This window comes from Dermochelys coriacea, chromosome 1 (assembly GCF_009764565.3).
Source record: "Dermochelys coriacea isolate rDerCor1 chromosome 1, rDerCor1.pri.v4, whole genome shotgun sequence".
NCBI classification, from domain to species: Eukaryota; Metazoa; Chordata; order Testudines; family Dermochelyidae; genus Dermochelys; species Dermochelys coriacea.
Genome location: NC_050068.2, coordinates 141108586 through 141134542, shown reverse-complemented (window position 1 = coordinate 141134542; position 25957 = coordinate 141108586). Strand labels below are relative to the sequence as shown.

General features: G+C 39.7%; 1 protein-coding gene across 9 annotated transcripts in view; it reads right to left on the bottom strand.

Moving 5' to 3' along the window:
• The window catches only part of CNKSR2 (connector enhancer of kinase suppressor of Ras 2), a 384996-nt gene that overhangs the window by 118222 nt on the left and 240817 nt on the right, over window positions 1-25957 (bottom strand). For all 9 annotated transcript variants that reach the window (XM_043504745.1, XM_043504743.1, XM_038375840.2 and 6 more), the window contains 2 exons: window positions 24875-24964; window positions 22910-23124 (listed from right to left, as the gene is read on the bottom strand). In XM_043504745.1, the coding sequence (XP_043360680.1) occupies window positions 22910-23124; window positions 24875-24964 (305 nt within the window). The remainder of the gene's footprint in view (window positions 1-22909; window positions 23125-24874; window positions 24965-25957) is intronic.

Here is a 25957-nt window from a genome sequence, read left to right as displayed (position 1 = left end):
AGGAGACTTAAGGAGCTTGGCTTGTTTAGCCTAACTAAAAAAAGGTTGAGGGGAGATACGATTGCTCTCTATAACTATATCAGAGGGATAAATACAGGAGAGGGAGAGGAATTATTTCAGCTCAGCACCAATGTGGACACAAGAACAAATGGGTATAAACTGGCCACCAGGAAGTTTAGACTTGAAATCAGACGATGGTTTTTAACCATCAGAGGAGTGAAGTTTTGGAATAGCCTTCCAAGGGAAGCAGTGGGGGCAAAAGATCTATCTGGCTTTAAGATTCTACTCGATAAGTTTATGGAGGAGATGGTATGATGGGATAATGGGATTTTGGTAAGTAATTGATCTTTAAATATTCAGGGTAAATAGGCCAAATCCCCTGAGATGGGATATTAGATGGATGGGATCTGAGTTACTATAGAAAATTCTTTCCTGGGTATCTGGCTGGTGAATCTTGCCCATATGCTCAGGGTTTAGCTGATTGCCATATTTGGGGTCGGGAAGGAATTTTCCTCCAGGGCAGATTGGAGAGGCCCTGGAGGTTTTTCGCCTTCCTCTGTAGCATGGGGCATGGTTGACTTGAGGGAGGCTTCTCTGCTCCTTGAAGTCTTTGAACCATGATTTAAGGACTTCAATAGCTCAGACATGGGTGAGGTTTTTCATAGGAGTGTGTGGGTGAGATTCTGTGGCCTGCGCTGTGCAGGAGGTCGGACTAGATGATCAGAATGGTCCCTTCTGACATTAGTATCTATGAATCTATGAATCTATGGAAGTGCTTGCAAACAGGAAATAGCAACTGCTTTTGATGTCAGTAGCAGCATTGGACTGAATTCTCATAAATTAGGTGGCACCCACCAACTAATTTAAAATCAGGTCATTTTGAGTGTCTTCTGTGGAGTGCCTGGAATACTTTTGATTGCTACAATATATGAAAATAATGAACAGCAATTACACCTCATTCTATTACTCTTCTCTACTAGTGTGGTTAAGAATCCTAGGACCAGAAGGCCTTTGAAAGTGATGGATGCATTTATATCAAGCAATTCACCAGTGTCTCAGGGAAGAACCTCAAGCTTCAACACACTTCCTCAAGGCAAAGGGAAGCCTGAATGTGTGCGTCAATGAAAATGATGTTCACCCTACAACACGGGGAGGAGTTCTTTAGCTATTGACTATATACCTTTTTTTAAAAAAAAGCATCTCAGAATGTGGCCAAGCAGACAAAAAGAAAAAAAAAACAAAACATATTTAGGGCTCAGTTACAGATAAAACTTTTCAGCTGCAAAATCAACATTAATAGGAACTACAAAAAACTCAGAGAGAACAGTCTTTTTTTCTGTTTGCTTAGAGATATACAGTCTTCTTAATCTATTACCAACTTGTTTGAGAGTTATAACAATAGTTTCTGTGTAAAAGAGAATTCAAAAGCTTTCCAATCTGCAAATAATTGCTTTGAGAAGAAAATCTGACAAGAATGCAAACAAATATTCAGATTCTCAACTGTAGAGAAAATAAGCAGAAAAAGGCCTAGTTTCAGACATAGAACTAGGCCTTTTTCCACTTATTTGCTCTATATCTGTTCTGTAAATATTTAGACAATAATTGGACAGTTATTGCTGGTGTGTTTTCCAGCATGAGTTTCAAGTACTTTAATGACAGGTTTCAGAGTAGCAGCCGTGTTAGTCTGTATTCGCAAAAAGAAAAGGAGTACCCGTGGCACCTTAGAGACTAACAAATTTATTAGAGCATAAGCTTTCGTGAGCTACAGCTCACTTCATCGGATGCATTTGGTGGAAAAAGCAGAGGAGAGATTTATATACACACACACAGAGAACATGAAACAATGGGTTTATCATACACACTGTAAGGAGAGTGATCACTTAAGATAAGCCATCACCAGCAGCGGGGGGGGGGGGAAAGGAGGAAAACCTTTCATGGTGACAAGCAAGGTAGGCTAATTCCAGCAGTTAACAAGAATATCAGAGGAACAGTGGGGGGTGGGATGGGGGGGAGAAATACCATGGGGAAATAGTTTTACTTTGTGTAATGACTCATCCATTCCCAGTCTCTATTCAAGCCTAAGTTAATTGTATCCAGTTTGCAAATTAATTCCAATTCAGCAGTCTCTCGTTGGAGTCTGTTTTTGAAGCTTTTTTGTTAAAGGATAGCCACTCTAAGATCTGTGATCGAGTGACCAGAGAGATTGAAGTGTTCTCCAACTGGTTTTTGAATGTTATAATTCTTGACGTCTGATTTGTGTCCATTCATTCTTTTACGTAGAGACTGTCCAGTTTGGCCAATGTACATGGCAGAGGGGCATTGCTGGCACATGATGGCATATATCACATTGGTAGATGCGCAGGTGAATGAGCCTCTGATAGTGTGGCTGATGTGATTAGGCCCTATGATGGTATCCCCTGAATAGATATGTGGACAGAGTTGGCAACGGGCTTTGTTGCAAGGATAGGTTCCTGGGTTAGTGGTTCTGTTGTGTGGTGTGTGGTTGCTGGTGAGTATTTGCTTCAGATTGGGGGCCTGTCTGTAAGCAAGGACTGGTCTGTCTCTCAAGATCTGTGAGAGTGATGGGTCGTCCTTCAGGATAGGTTGTAGATCCTTGATGATGCATTGGAGAGGTTTTAGTTGGGGGCTGAAGGTGATGGCTAGTGGCGTTCTGTTGTTTTCTTTGTTGGGCCTGTCCTGTAGTAGGTGACTTCTGGGTACTCTTCTGGCTGTGTCAATCTGTTTCTTCACTTCAGCAGGTGGGTATTGTAGTTGTAGGAATGCATGATAGAGATCTTGTAGGTGTTTGTCTCTGTCTGAGGGGTTGGAGCAAATGCGGTTATATCGTAGCGCTTGGCTGTAGACAATGGATCGAGTGGTATGATCTGGATGAAAGCTAGAGGCATGTAGGTAGGAATAGCGGTCAGTAGGTTTCCGATATAGGGTGGTGTTTATGTGACCATCGCTTATTAGCACCGTAGTGTTCAGGAAGTGGATCTCTTGTGTGGACGTCCCCTAATGCCCCTACTCTATTTGCGCTACATTGATGACATCTTCATCATCTGGACCCATGGAAAAGAAGCTCTTGAGGAATTCCACCATGATTTCAACAATTTCCATCCCACCATCAACCTCAGCCTGGACCAGTCCACACAAGAGATCCACTTCCTGGACATGACGGTGCTAATAAGCGATGGTCACATAAACACCACCCTATATCGGAAACCTACTGACCGCTATTCCTACCTACATGCCTCTAGCTTTCATCCAGATCATACCACTCGATCCATTGTCTACAGCCAAGCTCTACGATATAACCGCATTTGCTCCAACCCCTCAGACAGAGACAAACACCTACAACATCTCTATCATGCATTCCTACAACTACAATACCCACCTGCTGAAGTGAAGAAACAGATTGACACAGCCAGAAGAGTACCCAGAAGTCACCTACTACAGGACAGGCCCAACAAAGAAAACAACAGAACGCCACTAGCCATCACCTTCAGCCCCCAACTAAAACCTCTCCAATGCATCATCAAGGATCTACAGCCTATCCTGAAGGACGACCCATCACTCTCACAGATCTTGGGAGACAGACCAGTCCTTGCTTACAGACAGCCCCCCAATCTGAAGCAAATACTCACCAGCAACCACACACCACACAACAGAACCACTAACCCAGGATCCTATCCTTGCAACAAAGCCCGTTGCCAACTCTGTCCACATATCTATTCAGGGGATACCATCATAGGGCCTAATCACATCAGCCACACTATCAGAGGCTCGTTCACCTGCGCATCTACCAATGTGATATATGCCATCATGTGCCAGCAATGCCCCTCTGCCATGTACATTGGCCAAACTGGACAGTCTCTACGTAAAAGAATGAATGGACACAAATCAGACGTCAAGAATTATAACATTCAAAAACCAGTTGGAGAACACTTCAATCTCTCTGGTCACTCGATCACAGACCTAAGAGTGGCTATCCTTCAACAAAAGAGCTTCAAAAACAGACTCCAACGAGAGACTGCTGAATTGGAATTAATTTGCAAACTGGATACAATTAACTTAGGCTTGAATAGAGACTGGGAATGGATGAGTCATTACACAAAGTAAAACTATTTCCCCATGGTATTTCTCCCCCCCATCCCACCTCCCACTGTTCCTCTGATATTCTTGTTAACTGCTGGAATTAGCCTACCTTGCTTGTCACCATGAAAGGTTTTCCTCCTTTCCCCCCCCTGCTGCTGGTGATGGCTTATCTTAAGTGATCACTCTCCTTACAGTGTGTATGATAAACCCATTGTTTCATGTTCTCTGTGTGTGTGTATATAAATCTCTCCTCTGCTTTTTCCACCAAATGCATCCGATGAAGTGAGCTGTAGCTCACGAAAGCTTATGCTCTAATAAATTTGTTAGTCTCTAAGGTGCCACGGGTACTCCTTTTCTTTTTGCAAGTACTTTAATGTTTGCTGTCTTGCCTATACACTTGATACTGATCCTGATATGCAGATACTTTCACTGAACACATACCAGTCTACAACAATTGTTCACTATTGAAAGTAATGACAAGAAGCGATGGTGTCAAATTGCAGCAAGGGAGGTTTAGGTTGGACATTAGGAAAAACTTCCTAACTGTCAGAGAAGTTAAGCACTGGAATAAATTGCAGAATTTCCGTCATTAGAGATGTTTAAGAGCAGGTTAGACAAACACCAATCAGGGATGGTCTAGATAATACTTAGTCCTGCCTCGAGTGCAGGGGATTGGGTTAAAAGACCTCTCAAGTTCCCTTCAAGTCCTATGATTGGTAAGAGATAATAAGCGGTGATCTACTGTAAATTGTGATGGGATTCAGAGTAGCAGCCGTGTTAGTCTGTATTCGCAAAAAGAAAAGGAGTACCGGTGGCACCTTAGAGACTAACAAATTTATTAGAGCATAAGCTTTCGTGAGCACGAAAGCTTATGCTCTAATAAATTTGTTAGTCTCTAAGGTGCCACCGGTACTCCTTTTCTTTTTGTGATGGGATTGTTTGCCTCAACTCTGTCCTTTGGGGACTTTTTTAGAACTCTCTTCTACTTTCTTTTTACACTACAAAATCCATCTATTCAATGGTCCATAAAAGATTATGTAATGGTCAGCTCACCATCTCTGACTGCCATGAACAAACACTGAGCATCATCTACAATAAGGGAAGAATGACTCAATTTTCTTCCTTTTGCTACCACATGAGCCTCAGAGGATTTCAAATCTCAACTGACCTAGTGGGGCTGCTTCCATACTTGAGTATCTTGCTTGTCAGTCAAGGAAATTAGTGATTTACCAGAAACTGGTTAAGACAGAGAACAATCTGATTGGCAAACTAAGTTTCTAACCCATGACTTTATGTGACAACCATATAGTTCAATAATATTTAACCTTACTATTTACTTTGCCACTCAAATGGCCAGGTGTACAATTTTCTAGGTGGATTAAAAAATACCAGGGAGTCTAGTTGTTATGAGATAACCCCACTTCAAGGTTTCTGATGTGACACAGCCTGCTGCCTCACCATGTTCCCAAGATGTATTTTGTCTGAAACAACTACAGTCTCACCACATTTAACCTCTTATTTAACAAAAGAGAAACTGGGTTACTAATTCAACTGGCCTGTAACAATCTCTAAATTGTACTACTATAAGATGATGTGACAGGAAAGCTAGAGCTATAGGGAGGATGTAAACAACATAGAAAGAAGAAGAACTCTGTAGGCTGATACAAAGGGTACATAACCAGGAATGATTAAATGAAATAGATAACAGGGAAATATAGACTGAACAAAAATCAAGAAAGCTTCCAAATGGTGAGATGTATTAGACTGGAGATCTACCTCTCTTGACAATGTAAAATTAAACTTGACAAAGCACTAGAGAATATGCTGCAGGGAATAATCTTGCATTGGCAGGGTAGACTAGATACCTTACTATCTCTCTCTCTATTTGTTTTATCATGTGTGACAAAGACATGCTGGACAGCTGTAGGAGAGTAGTTTTGTTTTTTTAAACAAGATTAATCTGCAAATAAAGAAATAAAATGTAGTTAAGTTATATAGTTTTCTTGATGGATGAACCTTAAAAATGGCCAATGGTGGCTTGTTAATCAAAGAAAGAGAAAAATTACAAACTGAAGTTCTGGAATTCAACACCTCAATTTCACAACCGTTGTACACATTTGAGATTATGCAAACCAACTGCTGCCTGGATGATCAAATCACACGTAACAGCTGTTCCATTTTGAAATTTTCAACTTCAACATCCCATATCAATAAAAAAGTCCCTAATACAGAAGATTGTGGAAAGGAATGCAAGAATTCTGCATGCTGTTTTCATTCCCCTGGTCCAGTTCATGCTTGTAACTGTCCATGAGGCAGCAAAGAAACAATCTGCTTCTCAAAACACCAAGGCAGGTATATTAGCCCTAGAATGAAAAAGGCCCTTTTCCCTATAGGCTGAAAAGGGGTTACCTCAGGTCAATTAGGGACACTTGAGTCCAATTAAGGGCTGCCTGAGACCTTTAAAAACTCCTCCAGTGAGAGAGGGGAAGAGACAAGCTGCTGCAGGGCGAGTGGAAGCAGGGAGAAAGGCTGCTCCAGGGTAGATGACTGATCTTCTCCCTACATGGGAAGCTACATAACAGAATGCCTGTTTAGGGGAAGGACTGGGACCCCGGGGCCAATAATAAGGCCACCCCACCCTCAGAGTGGGGGTAGGGAAAGGTGTCCCCCTATGTTTTGCATTGAAACTGGTGGTTTTTTTGTTTGTTTCTTTGTTTGGTGGAGAGGCACTCCTGAGGCCTGCCTGGAAAATATTGGGAAATAAACCCTCAAGAGGGTGAATAAATGCTGTCCAGAGTGGGGCTGCCTTACACCAGGCCCCACCGCCAGAGGAGGAAGTGCTGAGCCTGCTGAGGTGGAGGAACTGCCTTGTCACACAGGGCAGAAAATTATAACAGTTCGTTCTTTCCACACACTCAGATCAACCAGTGAGAGGGCAATAAACAAGTTGAATTAAATGTAAAAAAGTGATGTGTGCTTCAAGTTTACCCATGCCCCATCCACATCTTCTGTCCTTAGCCACATAACATTGTTTTGTTGCAATAGTAATTCCAGATTTAATTAACAGTGCAACAGGATACAAAAACACAGCTGAAATCCTCCACATTAACTGTTCCTTCACAACAATCTTTCTAAAATGGCGACCATCCCACAACCCCAAACTGTTGAACCAGTGCTATTTAAATGCTTCTTTCAAAGGGAAGGAATGCAGATGTGGCCTCACTTTCCTTTTTGTGATATGAATGACATTCCTGTGTTGTGATCTCAGAGTAAGTGAAATTAATTGGAATGATTTTATACAAAAAAAGGACAAAACGTTAATATTTTGGCAAAACACATGCCTAGTGAGAAATCAGCTATCACAACTGCATGTGGCAGTTATGTCTACAGTCTAAAGATTTGTCCCCAAGAGATGCCAAGGATAGAACCTACAGAACAGGTTATTGTGGAGACTGCTTGTATACAAGCTGGCTTGAGCTAAGTAGTAACGTTATAACTGAATCAAAGCCTTAAATCTAGACAATATAAAACAATTCGCTTCACTGCTTATACTACCATTTTTTGTTCACCCTTATCCTTCCGTGTACTCCTGAGGTACTTCCAACTTTCTTCTCTTGCGAGATTGTTAGGATTCATGACATCCTGCCTTTGATCGTGATATTGCTCATCACTTTGTTCACTTCCCTCTCCAACTTTTTCTCTAATGCATGATTATTTTTTCCATTAGGCCAATCAACCATCCAACACACCTTATTCTACTTTCTGGTCTTAGGCCGGGTCTACAGAGTTAGGATGATGTAAGCTGCCTTGTATCAACCTAGTTGTTCAAGTGTATTCACTTAAATTTAGCTTCTGCCAACGTAAGTGCCTCTTTATGCGAATTTAGTAACAACACCTTCCTGAGCAGTATGTACAACTGATGTAATTAGGTCAATACAGTCTCAGTGTAGACACTTTGTCGCTTACGTGGACTGTTTTCTGGCTTTCAGAGCCGTTCCACAATGCCCCACATTGACAATATAATCAATACAAGTGCTCTTGATGAAGACGTGCATCTCCAACACAAGGAGTCAAGTGTGCACATGCACAAGCGATTTAATAACTGCCATGACCATATGCTGATGTAAGTTAGGTTGACATAATTTTATGGTGTAAACTTGGTCTTAGTTTTACACCTTTTACTGGCCCCGTAATTAGCAATAGCAATCCATCTGTTTCTTCTGGTATTTTTTCTCTGGAGTTTAAGAGTGTGTCAATTGTTTGAGTCTAAAAAAACAATTCAATTCTGATCTCTCTTTAGAAAATAATTCCCACCCTGTTTGTCTCCTTCCTTTTGTTTACAAGCTGCAGGAGTGTATTTTATTGGACAACCTTTTACCTCCTCTTTAGCACCTCAGCTGGACCCAAATTCATTCCAAATTTAAGAACAGATTATTTGAACTCTAGTTTGATAATGACCTTACTATGGCTAAGCCATCCATTTCCGTTCTGAGGTAGCATAAAAAAAAGAAAAGAAAAAGAAAACACTACTGCTGAAATATGAGCAACAGTAAACATGTTAAGGAACATATCAGGCCATAACAACAAAATTCTCACTCAAATAATTGAAAAAGTCTTGCATCCTACTTTATAGCTTGACAAATTTGGGTTCTGTCAGACTTCCAGGGAGAGCAAATTCCATAGGCTGGTGGCATAGCGCATGGGTCACTTGTAGGTATAAACTAGTGTAAACAGTTGATTCTCTGTAATTGAAAGTCTTTAAATCATGACTTGAGGACTTCAGTAACTTAGCCAGAGGTTAGGGGTCTATTACGGGGTGGGTGGGTGAGTTTCTGTGGCCTGCAATGTGCAGGAGGTCAGACTAAATGATCACGATGGTGACTCATGCTCTATGCCACAGAGAAAGGTGAAAAAACCTCAGGGTCTATGCCAATCTGACCCAGGGGAAAATTCCTTCCCCATCCCAAATATGGTGATCAGTTAGACCCTGAGCACGTGGGCAAGACCCACCAGCCAGACACCTGGGAAAGAATTCTTTGTAGTAATGCAGAGCCCTCCCCATCTCAGCAAGAAATTAGGGGGTCTGTTACAAGAGTGGGTGGTGAGGTTCTGTGGCCTGCAATGTGCAGGAGGTAACACTAGATCAGTGGTTCTCAACCAGGGGTACGTGTACCCATAGGGGCACACAGAGAACTTCCAGGGAGTACATCACCTCATCTAGATATTTGCCTAGTTTTACAACAGGCTACATAAAAAGCACTAGCGAAGTCAGTACAAACTACAATTTCATACAACCTGTGCTGTGACACTTTTGTATGTTTATGTCTGATTTTGTAAGCACATAGTTTTTAAGTGAGGTGTAACTTGGGCTACCCAAGACAAAAGGGGCACAGTAGAATGGAAAGATTGAGAACTATGGGACTAAATGATTATTATGGTCCCTTATGATCTTGAAATCTACAAGTCTATGCTGTTTGTTCTAAAATGGTGCGACTTTGTTCATGTACTAAAGCTAAAATTATCTCAGAGACATTACTTATCAATTTAACGAATATTTATGTTCTAAACTCTTCACATATGCTGCATGTGCTTTATTATTAGTGGCCTTGTGGTTAGTATAATATAAGATGGTAAGAACTGTAGTACAAGGAAAGACGATGTACAGTATCACTCAGATTCTTATCCTTGGCAAACAGAGGTTGGAAGCCTATCTTCTCCACCCCAAAATGGGAGATGTGCTTATCAATTAGGTAGGTCATGTTTGAGAAAACTGGTGGAGACCTGGACTAGACAGACATGTGCTCTGGCTATGAGACTCTTGTGATTGTGCACATGACTGTTTCATGTTCCAGTAGGCACGAGGCTGGAATTCTACAGTTTTTTCCTCAGTCTGCTCATTTCTCAACTGAGTGAAATAACTAAAATGATTGGTAGAAGAACTCCTTCCATTAAGGCAACCGTCCATAATGGGGAAAGCCTTAAATAGCTGAAGCATGGTGGGGCGGGTGACAGCAGAAGGTATGAATAGGTGTCAGATACAGCCATAGCACTGACTCAGCTGTTTCACCCTGCATCACATGAAATGGAATATTTTACTAGCAGCTTTGCTTTTGAATAAACTTTTAAGCACACTTTATTCTTCCATTACTTTGTACGGCTACTACTTATTTTCCTACTGAAGAAAGCAGGGCTGCTCTGCATTCTTACCACTTCCATAGATGCACACCTACACATACTTTATTCACTCCTTCCCATTTTTTAGTGTAGATTTGTTGGCCCAGATTCATCCATGGCAGAAAGTTCAATGAAGGGAGACTGATGAGGTAGAAAGGAGGCAGAGTTTCCCATCCATCTGGGAGCCTGCACCAGTCAAAAAATAGGCAACACCACGCAGCTGGGAAGACACTAAGTCAGTGAAGGCTCCCATGGAGTTTCATCTGTGACTTACACCTGCTCTCCACTGAAAGTCATGAAGGAGGGCAGGTAGTGGTACCTCCTGTCTTTCTTAAGGTGAATCCCTTTCAGGCACAAGTGGGTATCAGTTAGCATAGGAAGGCTGAGTGTATCATCAGGTAAAGTTTGAGTTAGTTAATGCAACATGTATTGATTTCAAATCATTTTCATGTACCAGAACAGGGTTGGATTTTTATAGAATAATATTAATATTTCAGTGGGAGCTGGGGACACTCCACACCTGAAAAAAAATCAAGCTGGTTCTAGATGCTAAGTATGTAGTTAGGAGTCTAACTGTAGGCACCCACTTTTTTCAGAATTCTGGCTGAGGTTACAAATTATTTATTCATCTGCAGGGCAATTTTAATAGTCATGTGTACCACCTTTACATGGGATTTTATTTTCTTAAGTCTTCAATGGAAGCTACTCTGTGTACTGTAGCATAGTTATATCTAAAGCTAAGAGATTAATCTGTAACAAATAAAATTACATTTTGCCTTCTCCCCCACCCCCCCACATGGATAGTGCACAGATTGCGATTTTTTCACAATGTATACATTATTCAACAAAGAAGTATTCATGAATTTTATTTAAGCTATGGCTGGTTATTTGAAATTCAAGAGTTGTTTCTTATTTGTCAACAGATATATAGCACTGGTTTTGTTCACTAACTAGATATGCAAAATTCTTTTAATCAGGTGTCTGATAAATGCTTGCAAAAAGAAATATAAAATTTATCTTCCCTGGGAATTCAAGCATATAAACCTAAAATCATTCTACAAATATTCATGCTACTCAGCCACAAAAGTTCATGGGAAAAAAATGAAAAAGAGGCATGAACACTGCTGAAACTAACGTTTAAAAATTAAAGCAAATGTTTGTGGAAAATATTTTCCACTATTCTCCAGGTTTAGTTTGCTCTCTTCAGAGCAACTGATATATTTTTTTATACTACAAAGTGACCAGAGTAACTATAGACTATTGCATCAAAAAAGAGATAGCCACAGTGCTTAATTTGTAATGAAAGAGGTGCTGGGGCACTAGTAATCAGGTGCCAGGGCTCAAACAATTTTTTTACATTCATAACTGATCCAGCAAGCTGAGACATGCCAGGGCTATGAACTGCCAGCCTAAAGGTGCTGGTACTCAGCCCTGGCAAGCCCTGGAACAAATTAAGCACTAGATAGTCTTCAAGCAACTGAAAGGAGAAAATACATCAAGCAACATATGTTGCAATATACAATAACAAGTGTCCAGATTTAAACACCTACTTAAAATCTGTATTGTTGTATTTTTTACTTTTTCCCTGTAATTGTTTTGTTAAAAGTGCAAAATTAGAAGGAAAAATAATCAAGCAGAAATAATTTAAACACCATTCTCCTTAAAATGAAAATAAAATACTAGTTATTTTCACTTCCCAGCATGCAATGTTGCCTTTTCTGTCCATGTATCTAAGAGCTTTAATCTTTTATTTACACGTTAAAAGGTCTCTGTGTACTAGTTAATTAGGAAACTTGTGTTGTATGAAGAAGTGCAGACCCCTTTTCTCATGTGCATGGTGCTACAATGTTTCATGCCCATACACTCTATTAATATACTTACTTGATTCAAAAAACTTAACAAGGGTAAGTAGTATTTGTTCAAGTATTTTCTTTTTTTCTTTTATCTCAGTCTTCATGTGGAGAGGAACAGCAAGTTTATGAGAGAGAATCTACCTCTCATCAAGTTAATCCTCGATTTAATTTACTTAAAAATGTTCCTACATTTTTTTCTTTGCCAAAAAAGGATTAGAAGTTAGTTAGATTTCTCCTAAATATCATGGTCTTCTTTCCATAGCTACCACATCTGGTCTTTTGGGTCCATTAAAACCTGTTAGCTCAATGTTTGGTTTCACTCCAGATCAATTTTTATCTGCTGGAATCAGTGTCACCTGGGTGATCACAGACATTGCTGAGACCTCCATGACCTCAGCTGGTTGCCTGCTGCTGAGACAGCAACTCCAGTGAGCAAACGTAATCTCTGGAAACAAGGTGGGAGTCAACTAAATAATACGATTAGTCGCCTCATCTAGATGATGGACTAAAAGCAAGGGGCTCCCTCTAATCCCAACCCTGGCACTGATGGCCTTGGACTGTGGCCTTGTCTGTGGCCTTGGACAAAACACTTAACCTCTCTGCCTTTATTTCACCATGTACGAAGTGGGGATATGAATGCTAGGCTTTTTCACAAGTGTGATCATTGTGATGAGTATTTAATTAGTTGAACAATACTACAGAAAGGTGCTGAAAGTCACCTAAATCGTCTCCCATCTGTTTTGGATTGCTTTTCCTGGTTAAAAAGGAAGCAGGTTTTTTTGTTTGTTTTGTTTTGTTTTTCATTTGCAAGTGTGTACAAACTGTACCAAATCTGCAGCAAGAAGCTAATGGTGGCCTCAGGCTCACATCTTCCCATATTTAATATATAACTATTAAAAAATAGGGGGTATTTCAAAGTATAAATTAATTAATCCTCAACAAAAAAATCCCAAGAATTGCTCTGCTTTTCTCTCTTCTCTCTCCACCCACCTTTTCTGGCTTCATAGGCCTCTATCAGTTATATCTCAACCACCAAATAAATCCAGTCTTTTGAATGAAAAGTACGCCACTCAAAAAAAGTATTGCTATCTCAGTCTCAAAGTTATTTAAAATGGTGCTGTATGTCTAGAGACCATGCAAAGTTGTAACACCATTTAGCCACCTTTACAAACAGCAGATCAACAGGAACTGACTAATACACTGAAACAACAAAGTATAAAATCATTTGGAAAAGGAGGAAAATGACATACACGTAATATGACTGTGTGTTACATTATAGTATGGTAAGGGGAAAATGTTAATACCCTGCCTTTCACAGGGAGCCTAATTACTAGTGATGTCAACGAATTGTTACATTTGATTTGGGAACAATTTATGAATATTGCTTGTTTTACTTGCATAGTGTTCTACTGTGTTAAGTCAGTTTCTTTTTCCTTCCAATAGCAGTGCTATTTCTAGAGGGATAGAAAGTATTATTTATTTATGTTATACAACTTGTCTTGACTCCATGACACAATTTATCTCTTAAATAACTACTTTTTTTTTCCTGTAACAAAAATAAAGCATAACATGGTGGGGAAATTCCTATGAAGTGCACTACAACAAACTTACAAAAATATGATTGGAGAATTGCTAGCATAGTTCCTATTTTTAAGAAAGGGAAAAAAAGTGATCCGGGTAACTACAGGCCAGTTAGTTTGACATCTGTAGTATGCAAGGTCCTGGAAAAAATTTTGAAGGAGAAATTAGTTAAAGACATTGAAGTCAATGGTAAATGGGACAAAATACAACATGGTTTTACAAAAGGTAGATCGTGCCAAACCAACCTAATCCCCTTTTTTGAAAAAGTAACAGATTTTTTTGATAAAGGAAATGCAGTGGATCTAATTTACCTTGATTTCAGTAAGGCATTTGATACCGTGCCACATGGGGAATTATTAGTTAAATTGGAGAAGATGGGGATCAATATGAACATCAAAAGGTGGATAAGGAATTGGTTAAAGGGGAGACTGCAACGGATCCTACTGAAAGGCGAACTGTCAGGTTGGAGGGAGGTTACCAGTGGAGTTCCTCAGGGATCGGTTTTGGGACCAATCTTATTTAATCTTTTTATTACTGACCTTGGCACAAAAAGTGGGAGTGTGCTAATAAAGTTTGCAGATGATACAAAGCTGGGAGGTATTGCCAATTCGGAGAAGGATCGGGACATTATACAGGAGGATCTCGATTACCTTGTAAACTGGAGTAATAGTAATAGGATGAAATTTAATAGTGAGAAGTGTAAGGTTATGCATTTAGGGATTAATAACAAGAATTTTAGTTATAAGTTGGGGAGGCATCAATTAGAAGTAACGGAAGAGGAGAAGGACCTTGGAGTATTGGTTGATCATAGGATGACTATGAGCTGCCAATGTGATATGGCTGTGAAAAAAGCTAATGCGGTTTTGGGATGCATCAGGAGAGGCATTTCCAGTAGGGATAAGGAGGTTTTAGTATCATTATACAAGGCACTGGTGAGACCTCACCTAGAATACTGTGTGCAGTTCTGGTCTCCCATGTTTAAAAAGGATGAATTCAAACTGGAGCAGGTACAGAGAAGGGCTACTAGGATGATCCGAGGAATGGAAAACTTGTCTTATGAAAGGAGACTTAAGGAGCTTGGCTTGTTTAGCCTAACTAAAAGAAGGTTGAGGGGAGATATGATTGCTCTCTATAAATATATCAGAGGGATAAATACAGGAGAGGGAGAGGAATTATTTCAGCTCAGCACCAATGTGGCCACCAGGAGGTTTAGACTTGAAATTAGACGAAGGTTTCTAACCATCAGAGGAGTGAAGTTTTGGAATAGCCTTCCAAGGGAAGCAGCGGGGGCAAAAGATCTATCTGACTTTAAGATTCTACTTGATAAGTTTATGGAGGAGATGGTATGATGGGATAATGTGATTTTGGTAAGTAATTGATCTTTAAATATTCAGGGTAAATAGGACTAATCCCCTGAGATGGGATATTAGATGGATGGGATCTGAGTTACTACAGAAAATTCTTTCCTGGGTATCTGGCTGGTGAATCTTGCCCATATGCTCAGGGTTTAGCTGATTGCCATATTTGGGGTCGGGAAGGAATTTTCCTCCAGGGCAGATTGGAGAGGCCCTGGAGGTTTTTCGCCTTCCTCTGTAGCATGGGGCACGGGTCACTTGAGGGAGGCTTCTCTGCTCCTTGAAGTCTTTAAACCATGATTTGAGGACTTCAATAGCTCAGACATAGGTGAGGTTTTTCGTAGGAATAGGTGGGTGAGATTCTGTGGCCTGCGCTGTGCAGGAGGTCGGACTAGATGATCAGAATGGTCCCTTCTGACCTTAGTATCTATGAATCTATGTAATTGTGTGTGTCAGAGCCCTTATCTGTTGTGCCCCAAAGGTCCAAGACAATTTTAACTGCACCACTTTGTATCCACAGTAATACATCACTTTGAACACCTGACTGTGTTTTGGATTAGCAGCAACTCAAAGAGTTTGCCTTGACTTAATAAAAATATTAACACTCTGGTTGATATTTCCTCAACAACACTGAAGAAGAAAAAGAAGAAGAAAAAACAACTCGGAGAAAAATCAGTGTAGGTTTGCAATGTTTCCTGGAATTAAAAAGACCCAAAAGTATGTAGTGACATGGTGGATAATCTTAAAATTATTATTTCTCTCTCTTTTCCACCTTCAATCACCTTTGCAGACTAAAACGTATACTAGTTTGCTTTCACATTTTGTTAAAGGACAAGTGTATACTGATGTAACAGTTCAACACATTTAGTGGATATAATTAACAACTATTTAATTTTCAAAGCCATAACTCTAACATGTTTGCTGAGCAGACATTGTTGACATGTTAAATCAATTACAACACTTAAACTGTTTTAAGGATTTGGTAATGTCACTGTTCTGATAAAGTAAAATAAATAAAAAAACAGAATAATACAATTCACAGACTACCATGTTTTTAAAGGCCTCAGGTTATTAACTCAAAACATATCATTAATTTTTAGAGTCTGTGTGATAACAAACCTCTTTTGAATTGGATCACATTTCAGGAGATAATGGGTTGATATTTTTATTTTATTTTAAACACATAAATAGTAGTTATGTGCTTTTGAATTATAATGAAAATTGCTAATTACAATTACCAGCTTTATTTACAGGACAGTAGTGTATAATTTATGTAGGCAATAATCCAATTTGTCAATGTAGGTTTTTTGTCATGCATTTTTTTTTCCTGAAGAGACATGTACAGAACCAGCTAAAAGCAAAAAGATAGAGCCAGCGCCATAGAACCAGCTGGCTCTATCTGTGAATAACCAGCAACATACAAAATGAACACAGCACATATTAAATGGATTAAACACTGGCTAACTAATAGGTATCAAAATGTAACTGTAAATGAGGAATGACTTCATGGAGTTCCAGGGATCCTATGTTATGTAACACTTAACATTATAAGTAAACATACAGTCATCACGGAGAAAGTTTCCAGATGACACAAAAATTGGGGAGTGGTAAATACTAAGGATAGATTAGTGATACAGAGTGATTTGGATCACTTGGTAAGCTAAGTGCAATAAAAAAAGTCTGTTTCGATACATTCAAATACAAGGTCATACATCTAGGAATAAACAATACTTACAAGATGGGGGATTCTATCCTGGGAAGCAGATTTGGGAGTCATGGTGGGTAATCAGCTGAACATGCTTCCAATGTGATGCATGGCCAAAATGCAGTGGTTCTCAACCTGCAGCCCACTTGCAGCCCAGTCAGCACACAGCTGCAGCCCATGTGACATCCTTAGGGCCGTATAGGTAGTATTGGATGCAGCCCACAATGGTAAATAGGTTGAGAACCACTGTACTAATGTAATCCTTGGATGCATAAATAGGGACTCTCAAGTAGGAGTAGGGAGTTATATTACCTTTGTATTTGGCACATGTATGACTGCTACGGAAATACTCTATCCAGTTTTGGTGTCCACACTTCAAGAAGGATGCTGACAAATTGGACAGGGTTCAGAGAAGAGTCACGTGAATGATTAAAGGAATAGAAAACATGCCTTATAATAAGAAACCTGAGGAGCTCAATCTGTTTAGTTTATCAGAGAGAAGGTTAAGGTGTGACTTGATAAGTACCTACTTGGGGAACTGAAATCTGATAATAGAAGGCTCTTCAATCTAGCAGACAAAGGTATAACTGGGTCCAATGTCTGGAAGTTGAAGCTAGAAATAAGGCACAGATAATATTCAGACTAGAAATAAGGCACAACATTTTAAGTGGAGGTAATAATTAACCTTTGGAACAACTTATGAGTTGTGGTGGATTCTCCATCACTGGACATTTCTAAATCAAGACTGGATCTTTGAACTGGAGCATATCTTTTAGACAATCAAAATTATTGGACTTGAAGCAAGAATTAATTCATGAAAGTCCAATTGCATGTGTTATGAAGAGGTCAGAGTAGATCACAATGGTCGATTTTTGCTCTTAAAAATCTATGAATCAAGTACTCTGTAGATAACTGATGGTTCACAGATCACCATTGTGATGTTGCTCCCCTTAATGCTTTATAGAAATATGCTTATGAGTGTAAATATGACATAACCGGAATATGTGTTATGCTAGATATGTACCATATCTTTGCAAATGTCATGTTCTACTGAATGTATTCATCCTATTCAAATGCATGTATCATTTTTATATCTGAAGTTACGAGTGTTCGCTCTATACTTGTATTTAAAGTGTTTGCTTTAGGAAGCTCATAAAGCAGATTTGCTCAACATAGTATTAAGGGTTTCAGAGTAGCAGCCTGTTAGTATTAAGGGGTTATTCAAGTAATTGGGAGTACTTAGCTAACAACAGACCTTGAGAGATGCCAATCCACATCTGAGCTTTCCTGGGAACATTCAAACTAACATGTAAACAATGACATCAGCCTGTAAAGAACTGAGTCATGCATGGACATGCGACTTGCCCATGTGACTCCAAAACTCCATCTTGTAGCTGTAATTCTGCATAGGAGAACACAAGGGGTTTCCACCTACAAGAGAAAGACTATATAAGGCCCTGGGAAACCCCTCAATTTTGTCTTCAGCTGGCTCAAGAGATAGCCTCCCAAAGAGCACCCCAAAGAGATGCCTGAAAGAAACTGGAACAAAGGACAGTAACTATGGGGGTGTGTTTCAGAGTAGCAGCAGTGTTAGTCTGTATTTGCAAAAAGAAAAGGAGTACTTCTAAGGTGCCACAAGTACTCCTTTTCTTTTTATGGGGGTGTGAGTGATTGCTGGACCCAGACTAGGAAGGAGTCTAGTCTGTCAAAGAAGCTTATTGGAACATCTCTGAGGGTGAGATTTACCTGCATTTAATTTTCCACTGTCTTAGGCTTAGATTTGCATGTTTTTGTTTTATTTTGCTTGGTAATTTACTTTGTTCTGTCTGTTATTACTTGGAGCCACTTAAATCCTACTTTTTATATTTAACAAAATCACTTTTTACTTATTAATTAGCCCAGAGCAAGTAATTAATTCCTGGGGGGAGCAAACAGCTGTGCAGTTTTCTCTATCAGTGTTATAGAAGACGAACAATTTATGAGTGTTTACCCTCTATAAGCTTTATACAGAGTAAAACGGTTTTATTTGGGGTTTGGACCCCATTGGGAAGTGGGTATCTGGGTGTTGGAGACAGGAGCACTTCTTAAGCTGTTTTCAGTTAAGCCTGCAGCTTTTGTGGGCCGTGGTTCAGACCTGGGTCTGTGTTTGTAGCAGGCTAGCGTGTCTGGCGCAAACCAGGCAGGGCACTGAAATCCCAAGCTGCCAGGGAAAACAGGTTTAGAAGTAGCCTCAGCACAACAGGCTTAGATGTAGTCTCAGCACGTCAGGTGGCTGTCCCAAGGGGAGTTTCTGTGACACAACCCATTACAACTATTTGAGGACATATAGTCTATTGTTTATCATGCAATGTTTTAAAAGTATTTGTCCTTAAAATGTCCATGCATGCATGCGCACATACACAACTTCTTTTACAGTATGAACTTCATGCTCATTATTTTCTTCAGGAACTAGAAAGCAAAAGTTTTGCCAGCTTTCGAGACAGTTATTACTTTCATATATACCTTCAGTAAAAGTAAGAAGTGGCAAAATCTATTTCTTTAAGGAAAATGCTAATTGAAACCACACAATTATGAGTGAAAAAGCAAGTTTATCATCTTAGTTTAATTAAGCAGCATAACAGACAATGCTGTATTCATAAACAATATTTTCAGAACTATGACCTAAAAGTATTTATAAAACTTTAGTCCTCTGAAGAGATTTCCATTTTACTCTTCTGCCAATATTTCCTCTGTTGCACCTACACTTCTAGTACAATTTTAGGGGTCTACCACATAACCTTAATACACAGAATTTTCAACGTCTTCAAAGTGCGGCTCCTCTCTACAAAGCAACACCAAAGATGGTGTTGTGTGAAGGATTCCATGTTTGTCTCCTTCCTTCTCAGCTTCACTGCTAGTAACAGATTCTGGAAGCCACATTACACCCTTACTTATGTAGGACGTCAAGCACTCTATTTCACAATTGCTTAATGAAAAACAGATAGACCAGAGGTGGCCAAACTACGGCCCATGGGCCGCATCCGGCCCACCAGCCATTTTAATCTGGGCCTTGAGCTCCCGCTGTGGAGCGGGGTCTGGGGCTGGCTTGCCCCGTTCCGACGCTCCAGCTGGAGAGCAGAGTCGGGAGCCACTCCGTGTGGCTCCCAGAAGCAGCAGCATGACCCCCCTCTGGCTCCTACACGGAGGTGCAGCCAAGTGGCTTTGCTGCACGCTGTCCTGTCTGCAGGCACTGCCCCAAAGCTCCCATTGGCAGTGGTTCCCGGCAATGGGAGCTGTGGAGGCGGTGCAGCATGTGGAACAGAGCCACCTGGCTGCACTTCTATGTAGGAGCCAGAGGGGGGACATGCCACTGCTTCCGGGAGCTGTTTGAAGTAAGCACGCCCGGAGCCACCACCCCCATGTCCCAACTCCCTGCCCTAGCCCTGATCCCCCTTCTGCCCTCCGAACCCCTTGGTCCCAGCCCAGAGCACCCTACTGCACCTCAAACCCATCATACCCAGCCCCAGCCCAGAGTCTGTACCTCCAGCTGGAGCCCTCCTCCTCCCCTCCCACCCCACCTGCCCCAGTCTCTTGCACCCTCCTGCACTCTGCACTCCTCATTTCTGGCCCCCTTCAGAGCCTGCACCCCCAGCTAGAGCCCTCACCCCATCCCCGCACCCTGACCCCAATTTTGTGAGCATTCATGACCCGCCATACAATTTCTATACCCAGATGTGGCCCTCAGGCCAAAAAGTTTGCCCACCCTTGAGATAGACCGTACTGTGTGGTAACATAGTGCAGCTTAAGCTGTTTTCTTCCATCTAAGAGCTAGAACAGCAAGGAGACACAGGGTCTATGTGTTTCTAGCATTCTGAATAAACAACTCCCCTTGTGTTTACTATATCTCAGTCCTGTCTCTTCTCTTTTTGACAGACATGTACAATCTCCCTGAAGGCTAATGGCACTACACAGGTATCCTTACTGGCAATTATACATAAGCAATAAAGACTTTAGATTCATTTTCAAATTTTTGTAGGGTTTGTGGTGCTACAGTCAGAAAAAACACATTTTTGAAAACTAAGCAAATTGGATACGGAAGTCACTGATGGACAACAATCATGGAACCCCAAAATAGCATTTTTCAAAAGAGACCCACACTTAAAATATGTATATAAAGAAAGGAGAGCATCAAATGGAGAAAAGTGGTGAATGCAGAAAAAAATGAGCATTGTAAGAAGAACATAAGAAGAGGTGCTGAAAATTCATTACACTTGTAAAGACAGAAAAATTCCAACTTCAAACTTCCCAATACGTTTGATTTTAAGGTTTCTTGGCTTGATTTATATTTCTGTTAGCACTGGCTGCAGACATGAGGAAGGGGATACAATTTATAAAATTTAAAGTACACAGAAGTGCTATAAAGCAATCTGACTTTACAAGCCGTTAGATGAATTATTTGTTTCTACTTTCATTGATTACTCAGAGATGACAGTTTATGGACTTAATGTATATTGCTCTAAAGGTGACACTGCAAGATGTTAGCACTAGATAAGGCAAAACACCAACTGCATGTGGATTAACATACCAGCGAAGCATATTCATTGCTCCTGCGGATCCTGTTAATTAAAGTGAACCATTAGTAGCTCGCATAATGACAGGTTTCAGAGTAGCAGCCGTGTTAGTCTGTATTCGCAAAAAGAAAAGGAGTACTTGTGGCACCTTAGAGACTAACACATTTATTTGAGCATAAGCTGCATCCGATGAAGTGAGCTGTAGCTCACAAAAGCTTATACTCAAATAAATTTGTTTAGTCTCTAAGGTGCCACAAGTACTCCTTTTCTTTTTATGAGTAGCTCTACTGTACCACTATAAGACCTTTCTTGAAAATGATCAGACTTGTATACACAGTAGCATCAAAGGAAGTATTAAAATTAATGGGCCAGATGATCAGATGATGTAAATCAATGTTGCACCATTGACTTCAATTAAACTCTATCAACTGACTACTGCTGAGGATCTGGCCCAGTGTGCTATAGGAGGAGAACAGAGCACCTGTTTCCTACTAGTCTCAGTGGAGCTCCATCTGCTGTGAACACACACCATCACAGCAGAATTTGGGATCAAGCCACAACACCAGATCCCATGCATACTGATATTCTAGATTATGGCTCTTTTCCTGATATATGAAAATAACAGCAATTAGTTTGATAACCCTGCTGTAGACCTTATTTGCTTCTCCCTTGGAGGAATACAGTAAGCCTAAGCAGTTTATTTTTGCGATGCTCCTTCCACCCGGAGAACACAGCTATTTAGCTCAAAAATAAAAAAGTTGTGAATACATTTGTTTTCCTCCTTTAAATGTACTCAAATGAATTATTAGCAGTAATACACTTCAAACGAATGTACCAAACAAGCAGAAAATCCCCTGGTATGAGATTAATTGCTGATCAAGTTTCACTTTTGGTAGAGGTATATTATGTTCTTCTACTCTGTTTTAAGACCTAAACATTTAATATTTAGTAGTTATTGCGGGTGGAAAAATGATAGCAGGTCCAAAACATCTTCCTATTTTCTAACAAATACTTCATTTTTGGACATACCTAGAAGTTACTGATTTACCTGACATGCCACATCAAATTCAACATTCTTCTCTTTCAGAGTCACTTGAGTTACCAAGGGCTATATGCTAAAAGCAGCTATAGACTTTAAGATTCTTCTTAATCAAAAATAGAAAAAAAACCCTTCAGTTTTTTTCCCATTATTTTATCAATCCTTTCCAGGTAATATCAATTATAGACATAGTAATATGCCTAATGATATCTGACATATGAAATCACAGTTAAATATATACTTGAATGGTAATAGTTATTTGATCAGATGATTTCCCTATGCAGAGGCTGGCAAGATAAAGATGGAAAACTCTATTTCAAACATAATCCCCTTTAGGATCATGAGTTGAGTTTAAACACAGTTGTAGATATATCCATTCTCCAGTTTGTAAGATTAAAAACAGAATTCCAAAAGATGGGGGGAAGAGGGCACAATTATAGTCAGAACAGTAACAACTGAAATAGGATCAAACAGAATAGGGTGCAATAAAGCAATATTAAAAAGTCACAAGCCGGTCTCCTATCATCATCATGCATCTTGTTATTTTTACTCACATGATAGTAGGTGGTGTCAGGCCCAGGTGTACCAATGACTTCTTGTCTTAATGAATCCATTTGTAAACTAGGCAGCAAGGAGTAATGACTTGGACTATTATTCTTGTCTCCTTTCTTTTTGGATTTTTTCCCTGTATCCTTTTTGCTATTCTTTTGAAACATGTAGTCATCTTGAGCTATTTTCTCATTGCTCATATAGCGAAGTAATGAATTTTCTGTTGAAAAAGTAATAAAAGACTGAATTGCAAATCATTTAATAAATGCCACTTCTTCTTCTTAAATATATTGCACTCTACTGTTGCTAAGGTTTACCTTCATTTTTGAAGTCTTTATCTCTGCCTCATAAAACAAAATGTATTCCAAAAATATTTGTATGTTGTGAATATGTTAACATAGCAATAGTTCTTTTGGGATGGACAAGGTTCAAGATTCATGTCAAAGAAACTAGAAAAAAATCACTTGCCTTAAGTGATCCCCCAAATACACAGTTATTACTTTATTATGACATCTGCAGTCTTATTCTTAGAACAATACCCTTAATGAAACTAGATCACAGATGAATATGGTGGCATTGACTATTTCACTTTATCTTGTTCTCCCTCTGGTTTCTAGCCATTTGTTAAGTTTCATCTTACATTTGGACAGCAAGCTTCTTAGGATAGGGACAGCTTTTTAATTGTGTGTGCATTTAAAGCATGCAATTAAAGCATAGGCTTCTGATCCTTGAATACTAAACACCACCACAGTACAAATAATTTCTTTTTTGTAGTGGTAAGACAAACTAAGCTAGTGGTCTTTTGCTGCATACAGTAAGCTATATCCATTTTTTTTATTATTGGGGCTTAAGAGTTAGCAATACTACAGCCTCAGAACTTCAAATGACAAGGTGTGAACATAAAACAATGATGGGGTAAGAACAGTTTGTTAAAACATTGGTTGGTTTGTTTATCTGCCACGTCCACTGGTTCGGCCGATCGCGGCTCCCACTTGCCGCGGTTCGCCACCCCGGCCAATGGGAGCTACAGGAAGGGCGGCCAGCCCATCCCTCGGCCCACACTGCTTTCTGCAGCCCCCATTGGTCTGGAGTGGCGAACTGCAGCCAGTGGGAGCCGCGATTGGCTGAACCTGTGGACATGGCAAGTAAACAAACCGGCCAGGCCCACCACGGGCTTTCCCTGAATAAGCAGTAGACCACAGTTGAGAACCACTGCCCTAGATAGTATGCTTCTCTGGGGTGGGACCATGTCTTCATGTATTGGTATAGTGCTAAGCATAATGCAGTCTCTGGGTCCTACTGCAATAAAAACATTCAGCAATGGGCATGTTTTAAATTTGTTTTGCCTTGGGCTCAATATATGAGCAACTGGGTGAAATTCTATGGCCTGTTATACAGACAGTCGGACTAGATGTTCTGATTGTCCCTTTTGGACTTAAAGTTTGTGAATATATTGGATGGATGCACAGTGGAATTCTGCAGCTGAACCTTTTATCTGGGGAACATTTCATCTCTGACCAGTTTCTAGCTGAGCCCTCCTAGCTCCCCCTGGGATGTTTTCCAGCCAAAAATAACAATCCACCAAGCTAAGTGGATTTAAAATATCCACATTAATTGTGTGTCATAACAGTAGAACAAATTAACTATCATTTTATGAAATTTTGGGGCCAATTTCTAAAAGAGAGTCAGATGGCGCTATGTTCAAATAATGCAATGTCAATATAATGAAACACGGCCAAACTGACCTCTGCTGTGTAGCTTCCTCAGGCGTTATACAGAGAACCTGGGGATGAGCAAAAATCAAGTATATATAATGAAAAATGGGAACATTCCAAGATTATGTTAACAGAAATCCACATGTTAAGGGAGGAACCAAATGAGGTCTTGACTTAAGGAACGCTCCTTACAGTTTAAGTGATGCTAAGAAAAACATACAGCATTGCACAATATTAGTGTCCCAGGTCACTTACCTCTCCTACTATCTCTTTTTGTCTTATTGGGATCTTCATAATCCCCTACCCAGTTATATTCCACTGGCATAGAGATAGGTCTTAGTTTGCCTAAAACAGAGAAAAAATGGTGTCATGCCACCTTCTTACAATGTCTTGTATAACTCAAAATATTTTAAACGAAGTGTTAATATGTATGTTAATTCTACAAGGCTAATTATTTATGGGAATAGATCCAGTATATCCTCTGGACAAGAGGTTAAAACACAAATTCATTCAGTCCATTATTGTTAATTGTCTAAGTGGAAGTTAACTATTCCATAGAACTTTTCAAAAATCTTAGGAAATATCCCCAGTAATAGAGAAAAAATCCCTCTCAGTAACATCAGACTTAAAACTCAAGGTTTAGAAGGAGCTTCTTCCAAGCACATAAAGGCTTCCAAGTCATTTCCACTTAGCATCTGTTAATTACTCTGTAATACAATTTGAGATATAGAAAGAATTGTTTTATGCCCTATGTGAAATGAGCTTTTGGTCTCAGACTAACTGATATCAGACCTGTATCCATATCACAAAAACATTACCACAAATGGCCACTTTGCATCTGTCTTAGTAGATACATCAGTGGCTGAATGGTCATGGAAACAACTATTTCAAACCTCAAATGTAGCCTCTCTGGGTGAAGCATTTCACCCATCCCAAAACACAGCATATTAAGTCTGGAAAATTCACTCACATTTTAGAAGACAACAACAGAAAAGAGACAGATCAAATTATTATACTTAAAAGTTTTAATTTGAGAGCCTTAGGGGTATTTTCAAAAAATGTTGTGAATTGTCATTCCTTTTAAGAAAGTTCCACCAGTACAGACATTGGTCAATGCACAACCTAATTACTATCTATTTAAGGAGATCTGAAATATTCAACAATAATGTACTGATACAAGATAGCAATGCAACCTCATGGCGTATAATTCAATATCTGGCAGTCCAAAAACCAAAATGTTTTAAACCCTTTTACAAACAGAAGAACTCTTAATATTTGCTTACCAATCCATTAGTCACAATGCATAACAGTATGAATATAACTTTAGTCTCAAACACA